The 24,732-nt window shown below is 49.7% G+C and overlaps 1 protein-coding gene across 1 annotated transcript in view; it reads left to right on the forward strand.

Moving 5' to 3' along the window:
• Positions 1–13,386, forward strand: part of GATD3 (glutamine amidotransferase class 1 domain containing 3) — a 149,240-nt gene extending 135,854 nt beyond the window's left edge. Inside the window, exon 7 of the mRNA XM_069760391.1 lies at positions 13,157–13,386. Coding sequence (XP_069616492.1) covers positions 13,157–13,291 — 135 coding nt within the window. The 3' untranslated portion in view covers positions 13,292–13,386. The remainder of the gene's footprint in view (positions 1–13,156) is intronic.
• Positions 13,387–24,732: the final 11,346 nt, after the last annotated feature.

Genomic DNA, 24,732 nt, shown 5'->3' on the forward strand with positions numbered 1-24,732 from the left:
AGGGGCGCAGAGATCCCCTCCCTCTTCTATGTATATAATGTGAGGGGCGCAGAGATCCCCTCCGTCCTCTATGTATATAATGTGAGGGGCGCAGAGATCCCCTCCCTCTTCTATGTATATAATGTGAGGGGCGCAGAGATCCCCTCCGTCCTCTATGTATATAACATGAGGGGCGCAGAGATCTCCTCCCTCCTCTATGTATATAATGTGAGGGGTGTAGAGATCCCCTCCGTCCTCTATGTATATAATGTGAGGGGCGCAGAGATCCCCTCCGTCCTCTATGTATATAATGTGAGGGGTGCAGAGATCCCCTCCCTCTTCTATGTATATAATGTGAGGGGCGCAGAGATCCCCTCCGTCCTCTATGTATATAATGTGAGGGGTGCAGAGATCTCCTCCGTCCTCTATGTATATAATGTGAGGGGTGCAGAGATCCCCTCCCTCTTCTATGTATATAATGTGAGGGGCGCAGAGATCTCCTCCGTCCTCTATGTATATAATGTGAGGGGTGCAGAGATCTCCTCCGTCCTCTATGTATATAATGTGAGGGGTGCAGAGATCCCCTCCCTCTTCTATGTATATAATGTGAGGGGCGCAGAGATCTCCTCCCTCCTCTATGTATATAATGTGAGGGGTGTAGAGATCCCCTCCGTCCTCTATGTATATAATGTGAGGGGTGCAGAGATCCCCTCCCTCTTCTATGTATATAATGTGAGGGGCGCAGAGATCCCCTCCGTCCTCTATGTATATAATGTGAGGGGTGCAGAGATCCCCTCCCTCTTCTATGTATATAATGTGAGGGGCGCAGAGATCTCCTCCCTCCTCTATGTATATAACATGAGGGGCGCAGAGATCTCCTCTGTCCTCTATGTACATAATGTGAGGGGCGCAGAGATCCCCTCCGTCCTCTATGTATATAATGTGAGGGGCGCAGAGATCCCCTCCGTCCTCTATGTATATAATGTGAGGGGTGTAGAGATCCCCTCCGTCCTCTATGTATATAACATGAGGGGCGCAGAGATCCCCTCCCACCTCTGTACATAATGTGAGGGGCGCAGAGATCCCCTCCGTCCTCTATGTATATAATGTGAGGGGTGCAGAGATCCCCTCCCTCTTCTATGTACATAATGTGAGGGGCGCAGAGATCCCCTCCGTCCTCTACGTATATAATGTGAGGGGCGCAGAGATCCCCTCCGTCCTCTATGTATATAACATGAGGGGCGCAGAGATCTCCTCCGTCCTCTATGTATATAATGTGAGTGGCGCAGAGATCCCCTCCGTCCTCTATGTATGTAATGTGAGGGGCGCAGAGATCCCCTCCCCACTCGCAGAGATCCCCTCCCTCTTCTATGTATATAACATGAGGGGCGCAGAGATCTCCTCCGTCCTCTATGTATATAATGTGAGGGGTGCAGAGATCCCCTCCGTCTTCTATGTATATAATGTGAGGGGTGCAGAGATCCCCTCCCTCTTCTATGTACATAATGTGAGGGGCGCAGAGATCTCCTCCCTCTTCTATGTATATAATGTGAGGGGCGCAGAGATCCCCTCCCTCCTCTATGTACATAATGTGAGGGGTGCAGAGATCTCCTCCGTCCTCTATGTACATAATGTGAGGGGCGCAGAGATCTCCTCCCTCCTCTATGTATATAATGTGAGGGGTGTAGAGATCCCCTCTGTCCTCTATGTATATAATGTGAGGGGTGCAGAGATCCCCTCCGTCCTCTATGTATATAACATGAGGGGCGCAGAGATCCCCTCTGTCCTCTATGTATATAACATGAGGGGCGCAGAGATCCCCTCCGTCCTCTATGTATATAATGTGAGGGGCGTAGAGATCCCCTCCGTCCTCTATGTATATAATGTGAGGGGCGCAGAGATCCCCTCCCTCTTCTATGTATATAACATGAGGGGTGCAGAGATCTCCTCCCTCCTCTATGTATATAACATGAGGGGCGCAGAGATCTCCTCTGTCCTCTATGTACATAATGTGAGGGGTGCAGAGATCCCCTCCCTCTTCTATGTATATAATGTGAGGGGTGCAGAGATCCCCTCCCTCCTCTATGTACATAATGTGAGGGGCGCAGAGATCCTCTCCGTCCTCTATGTATATAATGTGAGGGGCGCAGAGATCCCCTCCGTCCTCTATGTATATAATGTGAGGGGTGCAGAGATCTCCTCCCTCTTCTATGTATATAATGTGAGGGGTGCAGAGATCTCCTCCCTCTTCTATGTATATAACATGAGGGGCGCAGAGATCCCCTCCCTCTTCTATGTATATAATGTGAGGGGTGCAGAGATCTCCTCCCTCTTCTATGTATATAACATGAGGGGCGCAGAGATCCCCTCCGTCCTCTATGTATATAATGTGAGGGGTGCAGAGATCCCCTCCGTCCTCTATGTATATAATGTGAGGGGTGCAGAGATCCCCTCCCTCTTCTATGTATATAACATGAGGGGTGCAGAGATCTCCTCCCTCCTCTATGTATATAACATGAGGGGCGCAGAGATCTCCTCTGTCCTCTATGTACATAATGTGAGGGGCGCAGAGATCCCCTCCGTCCTCTATGTATATAACATGAGGGGCGCAGAGATCCCCTCCGTCCTCTATGTACATAATGTGAGGGGTGCAGAGATCTCCTCCCTCCTCTATGTATATAACATGAGGGGCGCAGAGATCCCCTCCGTCCTCTATGTATATAATGTGAGGGGTGCAGAGATCCCCTCCGTCCTCTATGTATATAACATGAGGGGCGCAGAGATCCTCTCCGTCCTCTATGTATATAATGTGAGGGGTACAGAGATCCCCTCCGTCCTCTGTGTATATAATGTGAGGGGTACAGAGATCCCCTCCCTCCTCTGTGTATATAATGTGAGGGGCGCAGAGATCTCCTCCCTCCTCTGTGTATATAATGTGAGGGGCGCAGAGATCCCCTCCCTCCTCTGTGTATATAATGTGAGGGGTGCAGAGATCCCCTCCGTCCTCTATGTACATAATGTGAGGGGCGCAGAGATCCTCTCCGTCCTCTATGTATATAATGTGAGGGGTACAGAGATCTCCTCCCTCCTCTGTACATAATGTGAGGGGCGCAGAGATCCCCTCCCTCCTCTGTGTATATAATGTGAGGGGCGCAGAGATCCCCTCCGTCCTCTATGTACATAATGTGAGGGGCGCAGAGATCCTCTCCGTCCTCTATGTATATAATGTGAGGGGTACAGAGATCTCCTCCCTCCTCTGTGTATATAATGTGAGGGGTACAGAGATCCCCTCCCTCCTCTGTGTATATAATGTGAGGGGTGCAGAGATCCCCTCCCACCTCTGTACATAATGTGAGGGGCGCAGAGATCCCCTCCCTCCTCTGTGTATATAATGTGAGGGGCGCAGAGATCCCCTCCGTCCTCTATGTACATAATGTGAGGGGTGCAGAGATCTCCTCCGTCCTCTATGTATATAATGTGAGGGGTGCAGAGATCTCCTCCGTCCTCTATGTATATAATGTGAGGGGCGCAGAGATCCCCTCCGTCCTCTATGTATATAATGTGAGGGGTGCAGAGATCCCCTCCGTCCTCTATGTACATAATGTGAGGGGCGCAGAGATCTCCTCCGTCCTCTATGTATATAATGTGAGGGGTGCAGAGATCTCCTCCCTCCTCTATGTATATAATGTGAGGGGCGCAGAGATCCCCTCCGTCCTCTATGTACATAATGTGAGGGGCGCAGAGATCCCCTCCGTCCTCTATGTATATAATGTGAGGGGTGCAGAGATCTCCTCCCTCTTCTATGTATATAATGTGAGGGGCGCAGAGATCTCCTCCCTCTTCTATGTATATAATGTGAGGGGTGCAGAGATCTCCTCCCTCTTCTATGTATATAACATGAGGGGCGCAGAGATCTCCTCCCTCCTCTATGTATATAACATGAGGGGCGCAGAGATCCCCTCCGTCCTCTATGTATATAACATGAGGGGCGCAGAGATCTCCTCCCTCTTCTATGTATATAATGTGAGGGGTGCAGAGATCTCCTCCCTCTTCTATGTATATAACATGAGGGGCGCAGAGATCTCCTCCCTCCTCTATGTATATAACATGAGGGGCGCAGAGATCTCCTCCGTCCTCTATGTATATAACATGAGGGGCGCAGAGATCCCCTCCCTCCTCTGTATATAACATGAGGGGCGCAGAGATCCCCTCCGTCCTCTATGTATATAATGTGAGGGGTGCAGAGATCCCCTCCCTCTTCTATGTATATAACATGAGGGGCGCAGAGATCCCCTCCGTCCTCTATGTATATAACATGAGGGGCGCAGAGATCTCCTCCCTCCTCTATGTATATAACATGAGGGGCGCAGAGATCTCCTCCCTCTTCTATGTATATAACATGAGGGGTGCAGAGATCCCCTCCGTCCTCTATGTATATAACATGAGGGGCGCAGAGATCTCCTCCGTCCTCTATGTATATAACATGAGGGGCGCAGAGATCCCCTCCCTCTTCTATGTATATAATGTGAGGGGTGCAGAGATCCCCTCCCTCTTCTATGTATATAACATGAGGGGCGCAGAGATCCCCTCCGTCCTCTATGTATATAACATGAGGGGCGCAGAGATCTCCTCCCTCCTCTATGTATATAACATGAGGGGCGCAGAGATCTCCTCCCTCTTCTATGTATATAACATGAGGGGTGCAGAGATCCCCTCCCTCCTCTATGTATATAACATGAGGGGCGCAGAGATCTCCTCCGTCCTCTATGTATATAACATGAGGGGCGCAGAGATCTCCTCCCTCCTCTATGTATATAATGTGAGGGGTGCAGAGATCTCCTCCCTCTTCTATGTATATAACATGAGGGGTGCAGAGATCTCCTCCCTCTTCTATGTATATAACATGAGGGGCGCAGAGATCCCCTCCGTCCTCTATGTATATAACATGAGGGGTGCAGAGATCTCCCTCTTCTATGTATATAACATGAGGGGCGCAGAGATCCCCTCCGTCCTCTATGTATATAATGTGAGGGGTGCAGAGATCCCCTCCCTCTTCTATGTATATAACATGAGGGGTGCAGAGATCTCCCTCTTCTATGTATATAACATGAGGGGCGCAGAGATCCCCTCCGTCCTCTATGTATATAATGTGAGGGGTGCAGAGATCTCCTCCGTCCTCTATGTATATAACATGAGGGGCGCAGAGATCTCCTCCGTCCTCTATGTATATAATGTGAGGGGTGCAGAGATCTCCTCCCTCTTCTATGTATATAACATGAGGGGCGCAGAGATCTCCTCCCTCCTCTATGTATATAATGTGAGGGGCGCAGAGATCTCCTCCCTCCTCTATGTATATAATGTGAGGGGTGCAGAGATCCCCTCCCTCCTCTATCTATATAATGTGAGGGGCGCAGAGATCCCCTCCGTCCTCTATGTATATAATGTGAGGGGTGCAGAGATCCCCTCCCTCTTCTATGTATATAACATGAGGGGCGCAGAGATCTCCTCCCTCCTCTATGTATATAATGTGAGGGGTGCAGAGATCCCCTCCCTCTTCTATGTATATAACATGAGGGGCGCAGAGATCTCCTCCCTCCTCTATGTATATAATGTGAGGGGTGCAGAGATCTCCTCCGTCCTCTATGTATATAATGTGAGGGGTGCAGAGATCCCCTCCCTCCTCTATGTACATAATGTGAGGGGTGCAGAGATCCCCTCCGTCCTCTATGTATATAATGTGAGGGGTGCAGAGATCCCCTCCCTCTTCTATGTATATAACATGAGGGGCGCAGAGATCTCCTCCCTCCTCTATGTATATAACATGAGGGGCGCAGTAAAGAATCCTCTTCTATGTTGGTGGAAAAACCTTCTCTCCTCCAGACGCAAAGAATGCCCCCTTGTGCCCGTCACCTTCCTTGGTATAAACAGATCCTCAGCGAGATATTTGTATTGTCCCCTTATATACTTATACATGGTTATTAGATCGCCCCTCAGTCGTCTTTTTTCTAGACTAAATAATCCTAATTTCGCTAATCTATCTGGGTATTGTAGTTCTCCCATCCCCTTTATTAATTTTGTTGCCCTCCTTTGTACTCTCTCTAGTTCCATTATATCCTTCCTGAGCACCGGTGCCCAAAACTGGACACAGTACTCCATGTGCGGTCTAACTAGGGATTTGTACAGAGGCAGTATAATGCTCTCATCATGTGTATCCAGACCTCTTTTAATGCACCCCATGATCCTGTGGCGCATGAGGGGCGCAGAGATCCCCTCCGTCCTCTATGTATATAATGTGAGGGGTGCAGAGATCCCCTCCCTCTTCTATGTATATAACATGAGGGGTGCAGAGATCCCCTCCGTCCTCTATGTATATAATGTGAGGGGTGCAGAGATCCCCTCCCTCTTCTATGTATATAACATGAGGGGTGCAGAGATCTCCTCCCTCTTCTATGTATATAACATGAGGGGCGCAGAGATCCCCTCTGTCCTCTATGTATATAATGTGAGGGGCGCAGAGATCCCCTCCGTCCTCTATGTATATAATGTGAGGGGTGCAGAGATCCCCTCCCTCTTCTATGTATATAACATGAGGGGTGCAGAGATCTCCTCCCTCCTCTATGTATATAATGTGAGGGGCGCAGAGATCCCCTCCATCCTCTCTGTATATAATGTGAGTGGTGCAGAGATCCCCTCCCTCTTCTATGTATATAACATGAGGGGTGCAGAGATCTCCTCCCTCCTCTATGTATATAACATGAGGGGTGCAGAGATCTCCTCCATCCTCTACGTATATAATGTGAGGGGCGCAGAGATCCCCTCCCTGTTCTATGTATATAACATGAGGGGTGCAGAGATCTCCTCCCTCTTCTATGTATATAACATGAGGGGTGCAGAGATCTCCTCCGTCCTCTATGTATATAATGTGAGGGGTGCAGAGATCCCCTCCCTCTTCTATGTATATAACATGAGGGGTGCAGAGATCTCCTCCGTCCTCTATGTATATAATGTGAGGGGCGCAGAGATCCCCTCCGTCCTCTATGTATATAATGTGAGGGGTGCAGAGATCCCCTCCCTCTTCTATGTATATAACATGAGGGGTGCAGAGATCTCCTCCGTCCTCTATGTATATAATGTGAGGGGCGCAGAGATCCCCTCCGTCCTCTATGTATATAATGTGAGGGGTGCAGAGATCTCCTCCCTCTTCTATGTATATAACATGAGGGGCGCAGAGATCCCCTCCGTCCTCTATGTATATAATGTGAGGGGCGCAGAGATCCCCTCCCTCTTCTATGTATATAACATGAGGGGTGCAGAGATCTCCTCCGTCCTCTATGTATATAATGTGAGGGGCGCAGAGATCCCCTCCGTCCTCTATGTATATAATGTGAGGGGTGCAGAGATCCCCTCCCTCTTCTATGTATATAACATGAGGGGTGCAGAGATCTCCTCCGTCCTCTATGTATATAATGTGAGGGGCGCAGAGATCCCCTCCGTCCTCTATGTATATAATGTGAGGGGTGCAGAGATCTCCTCCCTCTTCTATGTATATAACATGAGGGGTGCAGAGATCTCCTCCCTCCTCTGTATATAATGTGAGGGGCGCAGAGATCTCCTCCGTCCTCTATGTATATAATGTGAGGGGCGCAGAGATCCCCTCCGTCCTCTATGTATATAACATGAGGGGCGCAGAGATCCCCTCCGTCCTCTATGTATATAATGTGAGGGGTGCAGAGATCCCCTCCGTCCTCTATGTATATAACATGAGGGGCGCAGAGATCTCCTCCGTCCTCTATGTATATAATGTGAGGGGTGCAGAGATCCCCTCCGTCCTCTATGTATATAATGTGAGGGGCGCAGAGATCTCCTCCGTCCTCTATGTATATAATGTGAGGGGCGCAGAGATCTCCTCCGTCCTCTATGTATATAATGTGAGGGGTGCAGAGATCCCCTCCGTCCTCTATGTATGTAATGTGAGGGGTGCAGAGATCTCCTCCCTCCTCTGTGTATATAATGTGAGGGGTGCAGAGATCCCCTCCGTCCTCTATGTATATAATGTGAGGGGTGCAGAAATCCCCTCCCTCTTCTATGTATATAACATGAGGGGCGCAGAGATCTCCTCCGTCCTCTATGTATATAATGTGAGGGGTGCAGAGATCCCCTCCGTCCTCTATGTATATAATGTGAGGGGTGCAGAGATCTCCTCCCTCTTCTATGTATATAACATGAGGGGCGCAGAGATCTCCTCCGTCCTCTATGTATATAATGTGAGGGGTGCAGAGATCCCCTCCGTCCTCTATGTATATAATGTGAGGGGTGCAGAGATCTCCTCCCTCTTCTATGTATATAACATGAGGGGCGCAGAGATCTCCTCCGTCCTCTATGTATATAATGTGAGGGGTGCAGAAATCCCCTCCCTCTTCTATGTATATAACATGAGGGGCGCAGAGATCTCCTCCGTCCTCTATGTATATAATGTGAGGGGTGCAGAGATCCCCTCCGTCCTCTATGTATATAATGTGAGGGGTGCAGAGATCTCCTCCCTCTTCTATGTATATAACATGAGGGGCGCAGAGATCTCCTCCGTCCTCTATGTATATAATGTGAGGGGTGCAGAGATCCCCTCCGTCCTCTATGTATATAACATGAGGGGCGCAGAGATCTCCTCCGTCCTCTATGTATATAATGTGAGGGGTGCAGAGATCCCCTCCGTCCTCTATGTATATAATGTGAGGGGTGCAGAGATCTCCTCCCTCCTCTATGTATATAACATGAGTGGCGCAAAGATCCCCTCCGTCCTCTACGTATATAATGTGAGGGGTGTAGAGATCCCCTCCCTCCTCTATGTATATAACATGAGGGGCGCAGAGATCTCCTCCCTCCTCTACGTATATAATGTGAGGGGCGCAGAGATCTCCTCCCTCCTCTATGTATATAATGTGAGGGGTGTAGAGATCCCCTCCCTCCTCTGTGTATATAATGTGAGGGGCGCAGAGATCTCCTCCCTCCTCTGTATATAATGTGAGGGGTGCAGAGATCCCCTCCGTCCTCTATGTATATAATGTGAGGGGTGCAGAGATCTCCTCCCTCCTCTATGTATATAATGTGAGGGGTGTAGAGATCCCCTCCGTCCTCTATGTATATAATGTGAGGGGCGCAGAGATCCCCTCCGTCCTCTATGTATATAATGTGAGGGGTCCAGAGATCCCCTCCCTCTTCTATGTACATAATGTGAGGGGCGCAGAGATCTTCTCCGTCCTCTATGTATATAATGTGAGGGGTGCAGAGATCCCCTCCCTCCTCTATGTATATAACATGAGGGGCGCAGAGATCTCCTCCCTCCTCTATGTATATAATGTGAGGGGTGCAGAGATCTCCTCCCTCCTCTATGTACATAATGTGAGGGGCGCAGAGATCTTCTCCGTCCTCTATGTATATAATGTGAGGGGTGCAGAGATCCCCTCCCTCCTCTGTGTATATAATGTGAGGGGCGAAGAGATCTCCTCCCTCCTCTGTGTATATAATGTGAGGGGCGCAGAGATCTCCTCCCTCCTCTGTATATAATGTGAGGGGTGTAGAGATCCCCTCCGTCCTCTATGTATATAATGTGAGGGGTGCAGAGATCTCCTCCCTCCTCTATGTATATAATGTGAGGGGTGTAGAGATCCCCTCCGTCCTCTATGTATATAATGTGAGGGGCGCAGAGATCCCCTCCGTCCTCTATGTATATAACATGAGGGGCGCAGAGATGCTCTCCCTCTTCTATGTATATAACATGAGGGGTGCAGAGATCTCCTCCCTCCTCTATGTATATAACATGAGGGGCGCAGAGATCTCCTCCCTCCTCTATGTATATAACATGAGGGGCGCAGAGATCCCCTCCCTCCTCTGTGTACATAATGTGAGGGGTGTAGAGATCCCCTCCCTCCTCTATGTATATAACATGAGGGGCGCAGAGATCCCCTCCCTCCTCTGTGTACATAATGTGAGGGGTGTAGAGATCCCCTCCGTCCTCTATGTATATAATGTGAGGGGTGTAGAGATCCCCTCCCTCTTCTATGTATATAATGTGAGGGGTGCAGAGATCCCCTCCCTCTTCTATGTATATAATGTGAGGGGTGCAGAGATCCCCTCCCTCTTCTATGTATATAACATGAGGGGTGCAGAGATCTCCTCCCTCCTCTATGTATATAACATGAGGGGCGCAGAGATCTCCTCCCTCCTCTATGTATATAACATGAGGGGCGCAGAGATCCCCTCCGTCCTCTATGTATATAATGTGAGGGGTGTAGAGATCCCCTCCCTCTTCTATGTATATAATGTGAGGGGTGCAGAGATCCCCTCCCTCTTCTATGTATATAACATGAGGGGCGCAGAGATCTCCTCCCTCCTCTATGTATATAACATGAGGGGCGCAGAGATCCCCTCCCTCCTCTGTGTATATAATGTGAGGGGCGCAGAGATCTCCTCCCTCCTCTGTGTATATAATGTGAGGGGTGCAGAGATCCCCTCCCTCCTCTGTGTATATAACATGAGGGGCGCAGAGATCCCCTCCGTCCTCTATGTACATAATGTGAGGGGCGCAGAGATCCCCTCCCTCCTCTGTGTATATAACATGAGGGGCGCAGAGATCCCCTCCGTCCTCTATGTATATAACATGAGGGGCGCAGAGATCCCCTCCGTCCTCTATGTACATAATGTGAGGGGCGCAGAGATCCCCTCTGTCCTCTATGTATATAACATGAGGGGCGCAGAGATCCCCTCCCTCCTCTATGTATATAATGTGAGGGGCGCAGAGATCCCCTCCGTCCTCTATGTATATAATGTGAGGGGTGCAGAGATCCCCTCCGTCCTCTATGTATATAACATGAGGGGCGCAGAGATCTCCTCCCTCCTCTGTGTATATAACATGAGGGGCGCAGAGATCCCCTCCCTCCTCTATGTACATAATGTGAGGGGCGCAGAGATCTCCTCCGTCCTCTATGTATATAATGTGAGGGGCGCAGAGATCCCCTCCCTCTTCTATGTACATAATGTGAGGGGCGCAGAGATCCCCTCCGTCCTCTATGTATATAATGTGAGGGGCGCAGAGATCCCCTCCGTCCTCTATGTATATAATGTGAGGGGTGCAGAGATCCCCTCCGTCCTCTATGTATATAACATGAGGGGCGCAGAGATCTCCTCCCTCCTCTGTGTATATAACATGAGGGGCGCAGAGATCCCCTCCCTCCTCTATGTACATAATGTGAGGGGCGCAGAGATCTCCTCCGTCCTCTATGTATATAATGTGAGGGGCGCAGAGATCCCCTCCCTCTTCTATGTACATAATGTGAGGGGCGCAGAGATCTCCTCCCTCCTCTATGTATATAATGTGAGGGGTGCAGAGATCCCCTCCGTCCTCTATGTATATAACATGAGGGGCGCAGAGATCTCCTCCCTCCTCTGTGTATATAACATGAGGGGCGCAGAGATCCCCTCCCTCCTCTATGTACATAATGTGAGGGGCGCAGAGATCTCCTCCGTCCTCTATGTATATAATGTGAGGGGCGCAGAGATCCCCTCCCTCTTCTATGTACATAATGTGAGGGGCGCAGAGATCCCCTCCCTCCTCTATGTACATAATGTGAGGGGCGCAGAGATCTCCTCCGTCCTCTATGTATATAATGTGAGGGGCGCAGAGATCCCCTCCGTCCTCTATGTACATAATGTGAGGGGTGCAGAAATCCCCTCCGTCCTCTATGTATATAACATGAGGGGCGCAGAGATCCCCTCCGTCCTCTATGTATATAATGTGAGGGGCGCAGAGATCTCCTCCCTCCTCCTTGTATATAATGTGAGGGGTGCAGAGATCTCCTCCCTCCTCCTTGTATATAATGTGAGGGGCGCAGAGATCTCCTCCCACCTCTGTATATAACATGAGGGGCGCAGAGATCTCCTCCCTCTTCTATGTACATAATGTGAGGGGCGCAGAGATCCCCTCCGTCCTCTATGTATGTAATGTGAGGGGTGCAGAGATCCCCTCCGTCCTCTATGTATGTAATGTGAGGGGTGCAGAGATCCCCTCCCACCTCTGTATATAACATGAGGGGCGCAGAGATCCGCTCCCTCTTCTATGTATATAATGTGAGGGGTACAGAGATCCCCTCCCTCCTCTGTGTATATAATGTGAGGGGCGCAGAGATCCCCTCCCACCTCTGTACATAATGTGAGGGGTGCAGAGATCCCCTCCGTCCTCTGTGTACATAATGTGAGGGGTGCAGAGATCCCCTCCCACCTCTGTACATAATGTGAGGGGTGCAGAGATCCCCTCCCACCTCTGTATATAATGTGAGGGGTGCAGAGATCCCCTCCCACCTCTGTATATAATGTGAGGGGTGCAGAGATCCCCTCCCACCTCTGTATATAATGTGAGGGGTGCAGAGATCCCCTCCCACCTCTGTATATAACATGAGGGGCGCAGAGATCCGCTCCCTCTTCTATGTATATAATTTGAGGGGTGCAGAGATCCCCTCCCACCTCTGTATATAACATGAGGGGCGCAGAGATCCCCTCCGTCCTCTATGTATATAATGTGAGGGGTGCAGAGATCCCCTCCGTCCTCTATGTGTATAATGTGAGGGGTGCAGAGATCCCCTCCCACCTCTGTATATAACATGAGGGTGCAGAGATCCCCTCCCTCCTCTATGTATATAATGTGAGGGGCACAGAGATCCCCTCCCTCCTCTATGTACATAATGTGAGGGGCGCAGAGATCCCCTCCGTCCTCTATGTATATAATGTGAGGGGTGCAGAGATCCCCTCCGTCCTCTATGTATATAATGTGAGGGGTGCAGAGATCCCCTCCCACCTCTGTATATAACATGAGGGTGCAGAGATCCCCTCCCTCCTCTATGTATATAATGTGAGGGGTGCAGAGATCCCCTCCCACCTCTGTATATAATGTGAGGGGTGCAGAGATCCCCTCCGTCCTCTATGTATATAATGTGAGGGGTGCAGAGATCCCCTCCCACCTCTGTATATAATGTGAGGGGCGCAGAGATCCCCTCCCACCTTTGTATATAACATGAGGGTGCAGAGATCCCCTCCCTCCTCTATGTATATAATGTGAGGGGCGCAGAGATCCCCTCCCCCTTCTCTATAGTGTGTCTTCCTCAGTGTTTGTACCTTAACCACTTTCATCCACGAAGTTCATGTGGACAGGACCAGCAGAGTTGTCAGCACCCCGGCCTTTATGGGCCACCACGCCCCGCTGCATACAATATTTGATGGAATTGGATCCATGGTTACAGCAGTGATCAAACTAACCGGAAAGTAATCTAGCCCTCTTCTTAGTGACAACCACAGACCCCTTATCTCCAGGGCTCCACCATGATGACAATGTCCACACAGCAATAAAGTCTCCTCCACAAACCTGTCTGCTGTGCTCTGTTCACACCCGCACCACTGCACAAGGGGGCTGCGCATGGTCATAGGAGGTGGGGATGGAGGGCACTGCATGTTGTCCCTTAGTGGGGACAGTTAGATCGGCCGAGGGGCATAGGCCACCCTGAACAGAGAAAAGGGGAGAGGGGGCAGAGGCCATGGTGTACAGTGAAAAGGGGAGAGGAGGTGGAAGCCACGGTGTACAGTGAAAAGGGGAGAGGAGCTGGAGGCCACGGTGCACAGTGAAAAGGGGAGAGGAGGTGGAAGCCATGGGGTACAGTGAAAAGGGGAGAGGAGGTGGAGGCCACGGTGTACAGTGAAAAGGAGAAAGGGAGCAGAAGCCATGGTGTACAGTGAAAAGGGGAAAGGGAGCAGAAGCCACGGTGTACAGTGAAAAGGAGAAAGGGAGCAGAAGCCATGGTGTACAGTGAAAAGGGGAAAGGGAGCAGAAGCCACGGTGTACAGTGAAAAGGAGAAAGGGAGCAGAAGCCACGGTGTACAGTGAAAAGGGGAAAGGGAGCAGAAGCCACGGTGTACAGTGAAAAGGGGAAAGGGAGCAGAAGCCACGGTGTACAGTGAAAAGGGGAGAGGGGGTGGAGGCCATGGTGCACAGTGAAAAGGAGAAAGGGAGCAGAAGCCATGGTGTACAGTGAAAAGGGGAAAGGGAGCAGAAGCCACGGTGTACAGTGAAAAGGGGAGAGGGAGCAGAAGCCACGGTGTACAGTGAAAAGGGGAAAGGGAGCAGAAGCCACGGTGTACAGTGAAAAGGGGAAAGGGAGCAGAAGCCACGGTGTACAGTGAAAAGGGGAGAGGGGGTGGAGGCCATGGTGCACAGTGAAAAGGAGAAAGGGAGCAGAAGCCATGGTGTACAGTGAAAAGGGGAAAGGGAGCAGAAGCCACGGTGTACAGTGAAAAGGGGAGAGGGGGTGGAGGCCATGGTGTACAGTGAAAAGGGGAAAGGGAGCAGAAGCCACGGTGTACCGTGAAAAGGGGAGAGGAGGTGGAGGCCACTGTGTACAGTGAAAAGGGGAGAGGGGGCAGAGGCCATGGTGCACAGTGAAAAGGGGAGAGGAGGTGGAAGCCACGGTGTACAGTGAAAAGGGGAGAGGAGGCAGAGGCCATGGTGCACAGTGAAAAGGGGAGAGGAGGCAGAGGCCACGGTGTACAGTGAAAAGGAGAAAGGGAGCAGAAGCCACGGTGTACAGTGAAAAGGGGAGAGGGGGTGGAGGCCATGGTGTACAGTGAAAAGGGGAAAGGGAGCAGAAGCCACGGTGTACAGTGAAAAGGGGAGAGGGGGTGGAGGCTATGGTGTACAGTGAAAAGGGGAAAGGGAGCAGAAGCCACGGTGTACCGTGAAAAGGGGAGAGGAAGTGGAAGCCACGGTGTACAGTGAAAAGGAGAAAGGGAGCAGAAGCCATGGTGTACAGTGAAAAGGGGAAAGGGAGCAGAAGCCATGGTGTACAGTGAAAAGGGGAAAGGGAGCAGAAGCCACGGTGTACAGTGAAAAGGGGAGAGGGGGTGGAGGCCATGGTGTACAGTGAAAAGGGGAGAGGGGGTGGAGGCCATGGTGTACAGTGAAAAGGGGAAAGGGAGCTGAAGCCACGGTGTACCGTGAAAAGGGGAGAGGAGGTGGAAGCCACGGTGTACAGTGAAAAGGGGAGAGGGGGCAGAGGCCATGGTGCACAGTGAAAAGGGGAGAGGAGGTGGAAGCCACGGTGTACAGTGAAAAGGGGAGAGGGGGTGGAGGCCATGGTGTACAGTGAAAAGGGGAGAGGGGGTGGAGGCCATGGTGTACAGTGAAAAGGGGAAAGGGAGCAGAAGCCACGGTTTACCGTGAAAAGGGGAGAGGAGGTGGAGGCCACTGTGTACAGTGAAAAGGGGAGAGGGGGCAGAGGCCATGGTGCACAGTGAAAAGGGGAGAGGAGGTGGAAGCCACGGTGTACAGTAAAAAGGAGAAAGGGAGCAGATGCCACGGTGTACAGTGAAAAGGGGAGAGGGGGTGGAGGCCATGGTGTACAGTTAAAAGGGGAGAGGAGGCAGACGCCATGGTGCACAGTGAAAAGGGGAGAGGAGCTGGGGGCCACGGTGTACAGTGAAAAGGGGAGAGGAGGCAGAGGCCATGGTGCACAGTGAAAAGGGGAGAGGAGGTGGAGGCCACGGTGTACAGTGAAAAGAAGAAAGGGAGCATAGGCCACCGTGTACAGTGAAAAGGGGAGAGGAGGCAGAGGCCACGGTGTACAGTGAAAAGGAGAAAGGGAGCAGAAGCCACGGTGTACAGTGAAAAGGGGAGAGGGGGTGGAGGCCATGGTGTACAGTGAAAAGGGGAAAGGGAGCAGAAGCCACGGTGTACAGTGAAAAGGGGAGAGGGGGTGGAGGCCATGGTGTACAGTGAAAAGGGGAAAGGGAGCAGAAGCCACGGTGTACCGTGAAAAGGGGAGAGGAGGTGGAGGCCACTGTGTACAGTGAAAAGGGGAGAGGGAGCAGAGGCCATGGTGCACAGTGAAAAGGGGAGAGGAGGTGGAAGCCACGGTGTACAGTGAAAAGGAGAAAGGGAGCAGAAGCCACGGTGTACAGTGAAAAGGGGAGAGGGGGTGGAGGCCATGGTGTACAGTGAAAAGGGGTAGGGGCAGAGGCCACGGTGTACAGTGAAAAGGGGAGTGGGAGCAGAAGCCATGGTGTACAGTGAAAAGGGGAGTGGGAGCAGAAGCCATGGTGCACAGTGAAAAGGGGAGAGGAGGTGGAAGCCACGGTGTACAGTGAAAAGGGGAGTGGGAGCAGAAGCCATGGTGTACAGTGAAAAGGGGTAGGGGCAGAGGCCACGGTGTACAGTGATAAGGGGAGGGGGCAGAGGCCACGGTGTACAGTGAAAAGGGGAGTGGGGGAAGAGGCCACGGTGTACGGTGAAAAGGAGAGTGGGGGCAGAGGCCACGGTGTACAGTGAAAAGGGGAGTGGGGGCAGAGGCCACGGTGTACAGTGAAAAGGAGAGTGGGGGCAGAGGCCACCATGTACAGTGAAAAAAGGAGTGGGGGCAGAGGCCTCGGTGTACAGTCAAAAGGGGAGAGGGGGTAGAGGCCACTGTGTACTGTGATAAGGAGAGGCCACCGTGTACAGTGAAAAGGGGAGAGGAGGCGGAGACTATGTACAGTGATAAGGGGAGATGTTATGATCCGGTGACCTTGGAGCAGCATGAGAACTTTCACTGGAGTAGGTGGTAACTATACTGACCGCAAATCCTGATCTTAACACCGCAACTAGAAGTAGCCGTGGAGTGTACCTAACCAATCCTAGACACCTCGTCACAGCCAGAGGACTAAATACCCCTAAAGATGGAAATAGGAATACTATGTTGCCTCAGAGCAGATCCCCAAAGGATAGACAGCCCCACACAATATTTGGCGGTGAGTCGAAGAGGAAAAAACATACACAGGCAGAAAAACAGGATTTAGCATAAGTGGCCACTCTAGCTAAAATAGGACAGGATAGGACAGAGTTCTGTGCGGTCAGTATTAAAACCCTTCAAAAATATCCACAGCAGAATATACAAAAACTTCCTACATCTAACTAAAGACATAGGAGCGTATATCTGCAACTCCAGCGAATCCTACAAACAGAGCAGGAATACAATCAAAAACAAGCACACAGCCTGTGTGCCACAGAAAAAGAAACAGACACTTATCTTTGCTGAAATGGCAGCCAAACAGGAAAAGCCAGACAGAGATCCATCATATCCCAAAGAACATTGACAACTGGCAAGGACTAATGAGTCCTGCAAGCCTAAATACCCCAGTCAGAACTGCAATTAGCAGATACACCTGTCCAAGACTGTGGCCCAGGAACACTTGCATTACCATCTGCTACCACCAGAGGGAGCTCAAAAGCAGAATTCACAACAGTACCCCCCCTTAAGGAGGGGTCACCGAACCCTCACCAGAGCCCCCAGGATGATCAGGATGAGCCAGATGAAAGGCACAAACCAAATCAGCAGCATGGACATCAGAGGCAAAAACCCAAGAATTATCCTCCTGGCCATAACCCTTCCATTTGACAAGGTACTGAAGCTTCCGCCTCGAAAAACGGGAATCCAAAATCTTCTCAACAACATATTCCAACTCCCCATCAACCAACACAGGGGCCAGAGGATCAACAGAGGGAACAACGGCCTCCACATATTTCCTCAACAAAGATCTATGGAAGACATTATGGATAGCAAAAGAGGCCGGAAGCGCCAGTCGAAAAGACACCGGATTAATAATCTCAGAAATCCTATAAGGACCGATAAACCGAGGCTTAAACTTAGGAGAAGAAACCTTCATAGGAACATGACGGGAAGACAACCAGACCAGATCCCCAACCCGAAGCCGGAACCAACACACCGACGACGATTAGCAAAACGTTGAGCCTCCTCTTGAGACAACACCAACTTGTCCACCACATGAGCCCAAATCTGCTGCAACCTGTCCACCACAGAATCCACACCAGGACAGTCAGAAGGCTCAACCTGCCCAGAAGAAAAACGAGGATGAAAACCAAAATTACAAAAGAAAGGCGAAACCAAGGTAGCCGAACTAACCCGATTATTAAGGGCAAACTCGGCCAATGGCAAGAAAGCCACCCAATCATATCATCCTGATCAGCAGACACAAAGCATCTCAAATATGTCTCCAAAGTCTGATTAGTTCGCTCGGTCTGACCATTTGTCTGAAGATGGAACGCAGAAGAAAAAGACAAATCAATGCCCAGCCTAGCACAAAAGGCCCGCCAGAACCTAGAAACAAACTGGGAACCTCTGTCAGACACAATATTCTCCAGAATACCATGCAAACAGACCACATGCTAAAAAAACAACGGAACCAAATCCGAAGACGAAGGCAATTTAGGCAAAGGCACCAAATGAACCATCTTAGAGAACCGGTCATAAACAACCCAGATAACCGACATCCTCTGGGAAACCGGAAGATCGGAAATAAAATCCATAGAAATATGCGTCCAGGGCCTCTCAGGGACCGACAATGGCAAAAGCAACCCACTAGCACGGGAATAACAAGGCTTGGCCCACGCACAAGTCCCACAAGACTGCACAAAAGAACGCACATCACGCGACAAAGAAGGCCACCAAAGGACCTACCAATCAAGTCTCTGGTACCAAAAATGCCAGGATGACCAGCCAACACAGAACAGTGAACCACAGAAATCACTCTACTAGTCCATCTGTCAGGAACAAACAATTTCCCCCCAGGACAGAGGTCAGGTTTATCAGCTTGAAATTCCTGAAGAACCCGTCGTAAATCGGGGGAAATGGCAGAAAAGACCACCCCTTCTTTCAAAATACCGACCGGTTCCAAGACCTCAGGAGAATCAGGCAAAAAACTCCTAGAGAGGGCATCAGCCTTAATCTTCTTAGAACCCAGAAGGTACGAGACCACAAAATCAAAATGGGAAAAAAACAAGGACCATCGAGCCTGTCTAGGATTCAGCCGTTTAGCAGACTCGAGGTAAATCAAATTCTTATCAGTCAAGACCACAATACGGTGCTTAGCTCCCTCAAGCCAATGTCGCCACTCCTCAAACGCCCACTTCATAGCCAACAACTCCCGATTGCCGACATCATAATTGCGTTCAGCAGGCGAAAACTTATGGGAAAAGAAGGCACATGGTTTCATTAAGGAACCAACAGCATCCCTCTGAGACAAAACGGCCCCTGCCCCAATCTCAGAAGCGTCAACCTCAACCTGAAATGGAAGAGAAACATCCGGTTGGCGCAACACCGGAGCAGAAGTAAATCGACGTTTAAGCTCCTGAAAGGCAGAGACAGCCGCAGAGGACCAATTCGCCACATCCGCGCCTTTCTTCGTCAAATCGGTCAAGGGTTTAACCATGCTGGAAAAATTAGCAATGAAACGGCGATAAAAATTTGCAAAACCCAAAAATTTCTGAAGGCTCTTCACAGATGTGGGCTGAATCCAATCATGAATAGCCTGAACCTTAACCGGATCCATCTCTATAGATGAGGGAGAAAAAATAAAGCCCAAAAAAGAGACCTTCTGCACCCCAAAGAGACACTTAGACCCCTTCACAAACGGCATTGTCACGAAGGATCTGAAATACCATCCTGACCTGCTCCGCATGAGACTCCCAATCATCGGAAAAAATCAAAATATCGTCCAAATATACAATCAAGAACTTATCAATATAAGCCCGGAAGATATCATGCATGAAGGACTGAAAAACAGATGGAGCATTAGTGAGCCCAAATGGCATCACACGGTATTCAAAATGGCCTTCGGGCGTGTTAAACGCAGTTTTCCATTCATCACCCTGCTTAATACGAACAAGATTATATGCCCCCCGAAGGTCAGTCTTAGTAAACCAACTAGCTCCCTTAATCCTGGCAAATAAATCAGTAAGCAAAGGTAAAGGATATTGAAACTTGACCGTGATCTTATTCAAGACGATAATCAATACAGGGTCTCAAGGAACCATCTTTTTTAGCAACAAAAAAGAACCTCGCTCCCAGCGGTGAAGAAGATGGTGTTGAGGGAGGATCTAAAGTGATCCGGGAACGGTTGACTCAGTGATTTCCAGATTAATTTACAGGGCGTTGCCGGCAACTGAAAATGACCAGATGGAGACTCGTGCCTCTGTGTGGGGGATCGAGCAGATCTCTGGGCCCTCGTTTATTGTGTGACTTTTCATAGTCATAGAAATTATACTTCAACCAATCAGCATAAGAACACGCTCACAGTTCTTAACCTATAAGAATACAGGAAAAACTTAACCCATGAGGATACAGGAAAAATGGAAACTACAGATATAGTCATGTCTTTTTGGCATAGAAAAACATATTAACAGATGCCTCAGTCTTGTATAGCGATACCCCCATGAGTGTCTTATCTGGCTCACTCGAGTTAGAATACTCAAGGTCTTTATACCAATTATGAACCATAGACTAGCTGAATAACAAAATGTTATCTTCGTGAGAAACAGGACAGAATTATTTCATAGCAGCTGTAACCTTCTACCTAAGTAAATAACAGAATTTAGCTTTAACCAACAACAAAATGGAGTCAAAGCACAAAATGGAGAATCTTTCATAATTTGTTCCTTCACAATGGCCGAATATGCCCTTTCTCCAAAGACTCATTAATATAGCTCCGCATGGCGGTATGTTCAGGCACAGACAGGTTGAAAAGTCGGCCCTTAGGAAACTTACAACCTGGAATCAAGCCAATAGCACAATCACAGTCCCTGTGCGGTGGAAGGAAACTGGACTTGGGCTCATCGAATACATCCTGAAAATCAGACAAAAACTCTGGAATTTCAGAAGAGGAAGAAGAGGAGATTGACATCAAAGGAACATCATTATGAATCCCCTGACAACCCCAACTAGTCACAGACATGGACCTCCAGTCCAACACAGGATTATGTACCTGCAACCACGGAAAACCCAGCACGATAGCATCATGCAAATTATGCAACACCAGAAATCGACAATCTTCCTGATGGGCTGGCGCCATGCGCATGGTCACCTGTGTCCAAAACTGGGGCTTATTTTTAGCCAAGGGTGTAGCATCAATGCCCCTTAAAGGAATAGGGTTCTACAAAGGCTGCAAGGGAAAATCACAATGCCTGGCAAACTCAAAGTCCATTAAGTTCAAGGCGGCGCCTAAATCCACAGACGCCATGACAGAAAATGATGAAAATGAGCAGATCAAGGACACAGATAACAGAACTTTAGGTTGTACAGTACTGATGGTAAATGAACTAGCGATGAACTTTTTGTCCGCTTAGGACAGACTGAAATTACATGAGAAGCGTCGCCACAATAATAACACAACCCATTTTGACGTCTGAATCCTTGTCGTTCTGTTCTAGACAGAATCCTATCACATTGCATTGGCTCAGGAATCTGCTCTGAGGACAACGCCACAGCGCGCACAGTTCTGCGCTCCCACAAGCGCCGGTCAATCTGAATGGCCAGAGACATAGAATCACTCAGACCAGAAGGCGTGGGAAACCCCACCATGACATCTTTAACGGATTCAGAAAGACCCCTTCTGAAAATTGCCACCAAAGCATCATTATTCCATTTAGTCAACACAGACCATTTTCTGAATTTCTGACAATACAATTCTGCCGCCTCTTGACCCTGAGACAGGGCCAACAAGGTCTTCTCCGCTTGATCCACAGAATTAGGTTCATCATATAATAATCCCAAAGCCTGAAAAAAGGAGTCTATATTAAGCAAAGCCGGATTCCCAGATTCCAGGGAAAACGCCCAATCCTGCGGGTCGCCACGCAGCAGGGAGATTACGATTTTTACCTGCTGAATGGAATTACCGGAGGATCGAGGTCTCAGAGCAAAAAACAGTTTACAGTTGTTTTTAAAACTCAAAAATTTGGACCTGTCACCAGAAAACAAATCAGGAGTAGGAATTTTCGGTTCTAAAGCAGGAGTCTGAACAATATAATCTGAAATACCCTGTACCCTAGCAGCAAGCTGGTCTACACGAGAAGCTATTTCCTGAACATTCATGCTAGCACAAAGCTCTTCAGCCACCCAGAGATTAAGAGGGAAGAGAACAGAAAACAGACTGAAGAAAAAAAAATGGCTCAAGAGCTTCCCTCCCTTCTTCTGAGAGGCATTTAACTCATTATGGGCCAGTTGTACTGTTATGATCCGGTGACCTTGGAGCAGCATGAGAACTTTCACTGGAGTAGGTGGTCACTATACTGACCGCAAATCCTGATCTTAACACTGCAACTAGAAGTAGCCGTAGAGTGTACCTAACCAATCCTAGACACCTCGTCACAGCCGGAGGACTAAATACCCCTAAAGATGGAAATAGGAGTACTATCTTGCCTCAGAGCAGATCCCCAAAGGATAGACAGCCCCCCACAAATATTGGCGGTGAGTCGGAGAGGAAAAAACATACACAGGCAGAAAAACAGGATTTAGCATAAGAGGCCACTCTAGCTAAAATAGGACAGGATAGGACAGAGTTCTGTGCGGTCAGTATTAAAACCCTTCAAAAATATCCACAGCAGAATATACAAAAACTTCCTACATCTAACTAAAGACATAGGAGCGTATATCTGCAACTCCAGCGAATCCTACAAACAGAGCAGGAATACAATCAAAAACAAGCACACAGCCTGTGTGCCACAGAAAAAGAAACAGACACTTATCTTTGCTGAAATGGCAGCCAAACAGGAAAAGCCAGACAGAGATCCATCATATCCCAAAGAACATTGACAACTGGCAAGGACTAATGAGTCCTGCAAGCCTAAATACCCCAGTCAGAACTGCAATTAGCAGATACACCTGTCCAAGACTGTGGCCCAGGAACACTTGCATTACCATCTGCTACCACCAGAGGGAGCTCAAAAGCAGAATTCACAACAGGGAGACCACCGTGTACAGTGAAAAGGGGAGAGGGGGCAGAGGCCACAGTGTACAATGAAAAGGGAGAGGGGGTGGAGGCCACCGTGTACAGTGAAAAGGGGAGAGGGGTGGAGGCCACAGTGTATAGTGAAAAGGGGAGAGGGAGCAGAGGCCACCATGTACAGTGAAAAGGGAAAAAGGGGGTAGAGACCACCGTGTACAGTGAAAAGGGGAGAGGGGGAGGAGGCCACCGTGTACAGTGAAAAGGGGAGAGGGAGCGAAGGCCATGGTGTACAGTAAAAAAGGGAAGAGGGAGCTGTCACGGTTCACACCGTGCTGCCAACACTAGGTCATGGGTCCCAGCAGTGTGTCAGGGACCCCGGGGAGGTCAACACAGTGAAGGTGCGACCGTACAAGTAGGGCTGCAAGCGCAGCAGGGCCCAGACTATGGCCAGGCACTCCTTCTCGACGGTGGAGTAGGCCACTTCCCTCGGCAGAAGTTTCTGGCTCAGGTACAACACGGGGTGCTCTTGGTCCTTCGCGTCAACCTGGCTGAGCACAGCACTGAGGCCAAACTCGCTGGCGTCAGTCTGCACCAAGAACGGTCGACTGCTTTCAACACAGGAGCATTGGACAGTGCTGTTTTCAACACCTGGAAGTCCCCCTCACATCAGGCGGTCCAGTTGACAATGTGGGGTAGCTTCTTCCTGGTGAGGTCCGTCAAGGGTTTTGCCAGGCTACTATAGTTCTGTACGAAGCGCATATAGTACCCGGCAGTGCCCAAAAAGGACATCACCTGCTTCTTGGTTCTGGGGGTTGGCCAGGACACGATCATGTCCACTTTCCCTGACTCTGGCTTTATGGTCTTCTCACCTACCCAGTGACCCAGGTAGTGGACCTCTCATACCCATCTAGCACTTTCCCGGCTTGATGGTCAGACCGGCTCGGTGAATTCGCCTGAGCACCTCCTCGAGATGCTGCAGGTAACATAGTAACATAGTTAGTAAGGCCGAAAAAAGACATTTGTCCATCCAGTTCAGCCTATATTCCATCATAATAAATCCCCAGATCTACGTCCTTCTACAGAACCTAATAATTGTATGATACAATATTGTTCTGCTCCAGGAAGACATCCAGGCCTCTCTTGAACCCCTCGACTGAGTTCGCCATCACCACCTCCTCAGGCAAGCAATTCCAGATTCTCACTGCCCTAACAGTAAAGAATCCTCTTCTATGTTGGTGGAAAAACCTTGTCTCCTCCAGACGCAAAGAATGCCCCCTTGTGCCCGTCACCTTCCTTGGTATAAACAGATCCTCAGCGAGATATTTGTATTGTCCCCTTATATACTTATACATGGTTATTAGATCGCCCCTCAGTCGTCTTTTTTCTAGACTAAATAATCCTAATTTCGCTAATCTATCTGGGTATTGTAGTTCTCCCATCCCCTTTATTAATTTTGTTGCCCTCCTTTGTACTCTCTCTAGTTCCATTATATCCTTCCTGAGCACCGGTGCCCAAAACTGGACACAGTACTCCATGTGCGGTCTAACTAGGGATTTGTACAGAGGCAGTATAATGCTCTCATCATGTGTATCCAGACCTCTTTTAATGCACCCCATGATCCTGTTTGCCTTGGCAGCTGCTGCCTGGCACTGGCTGCTCCAGGTAAGTTTATCATTAACTAGGATCCCAGGTGTTTGTCCAAGGAGGGACTGAAGATGGCAATCTCATCCAGGTACGCCACCGCATACTTCTCATGTCCCTGAAGCAGGTGGTTGACCATCCACTGGAAAGTGGCAGGGGCATTGATCATGCCGAAGGGCATGACCGTGGAATTGTACAGTCCGAAGGGTGTGATAAAGGCGGACCTCTCTTGCGCATTGGAGCTCAGGGGAATCTGCTAGTATCCTCGACTCAGATGCATTATTGTCAGGTATTTTGCGCCAGCTA

This window comes from Ranitomeya imitator, chromosome 3 (genome assembly GCF_032444005.1).
Source record: "Ranitomeya imitator isolate aRanImi1 chromosome 3, aRanImi1.pri, whole genome shotgun sequence".
Lineage (NCBI taxonomy): Eukaryota > Metazoa > Chordata > Amphibia > Anura > Dendrobatidae > Ranitomeya > Ranitomeya imitator.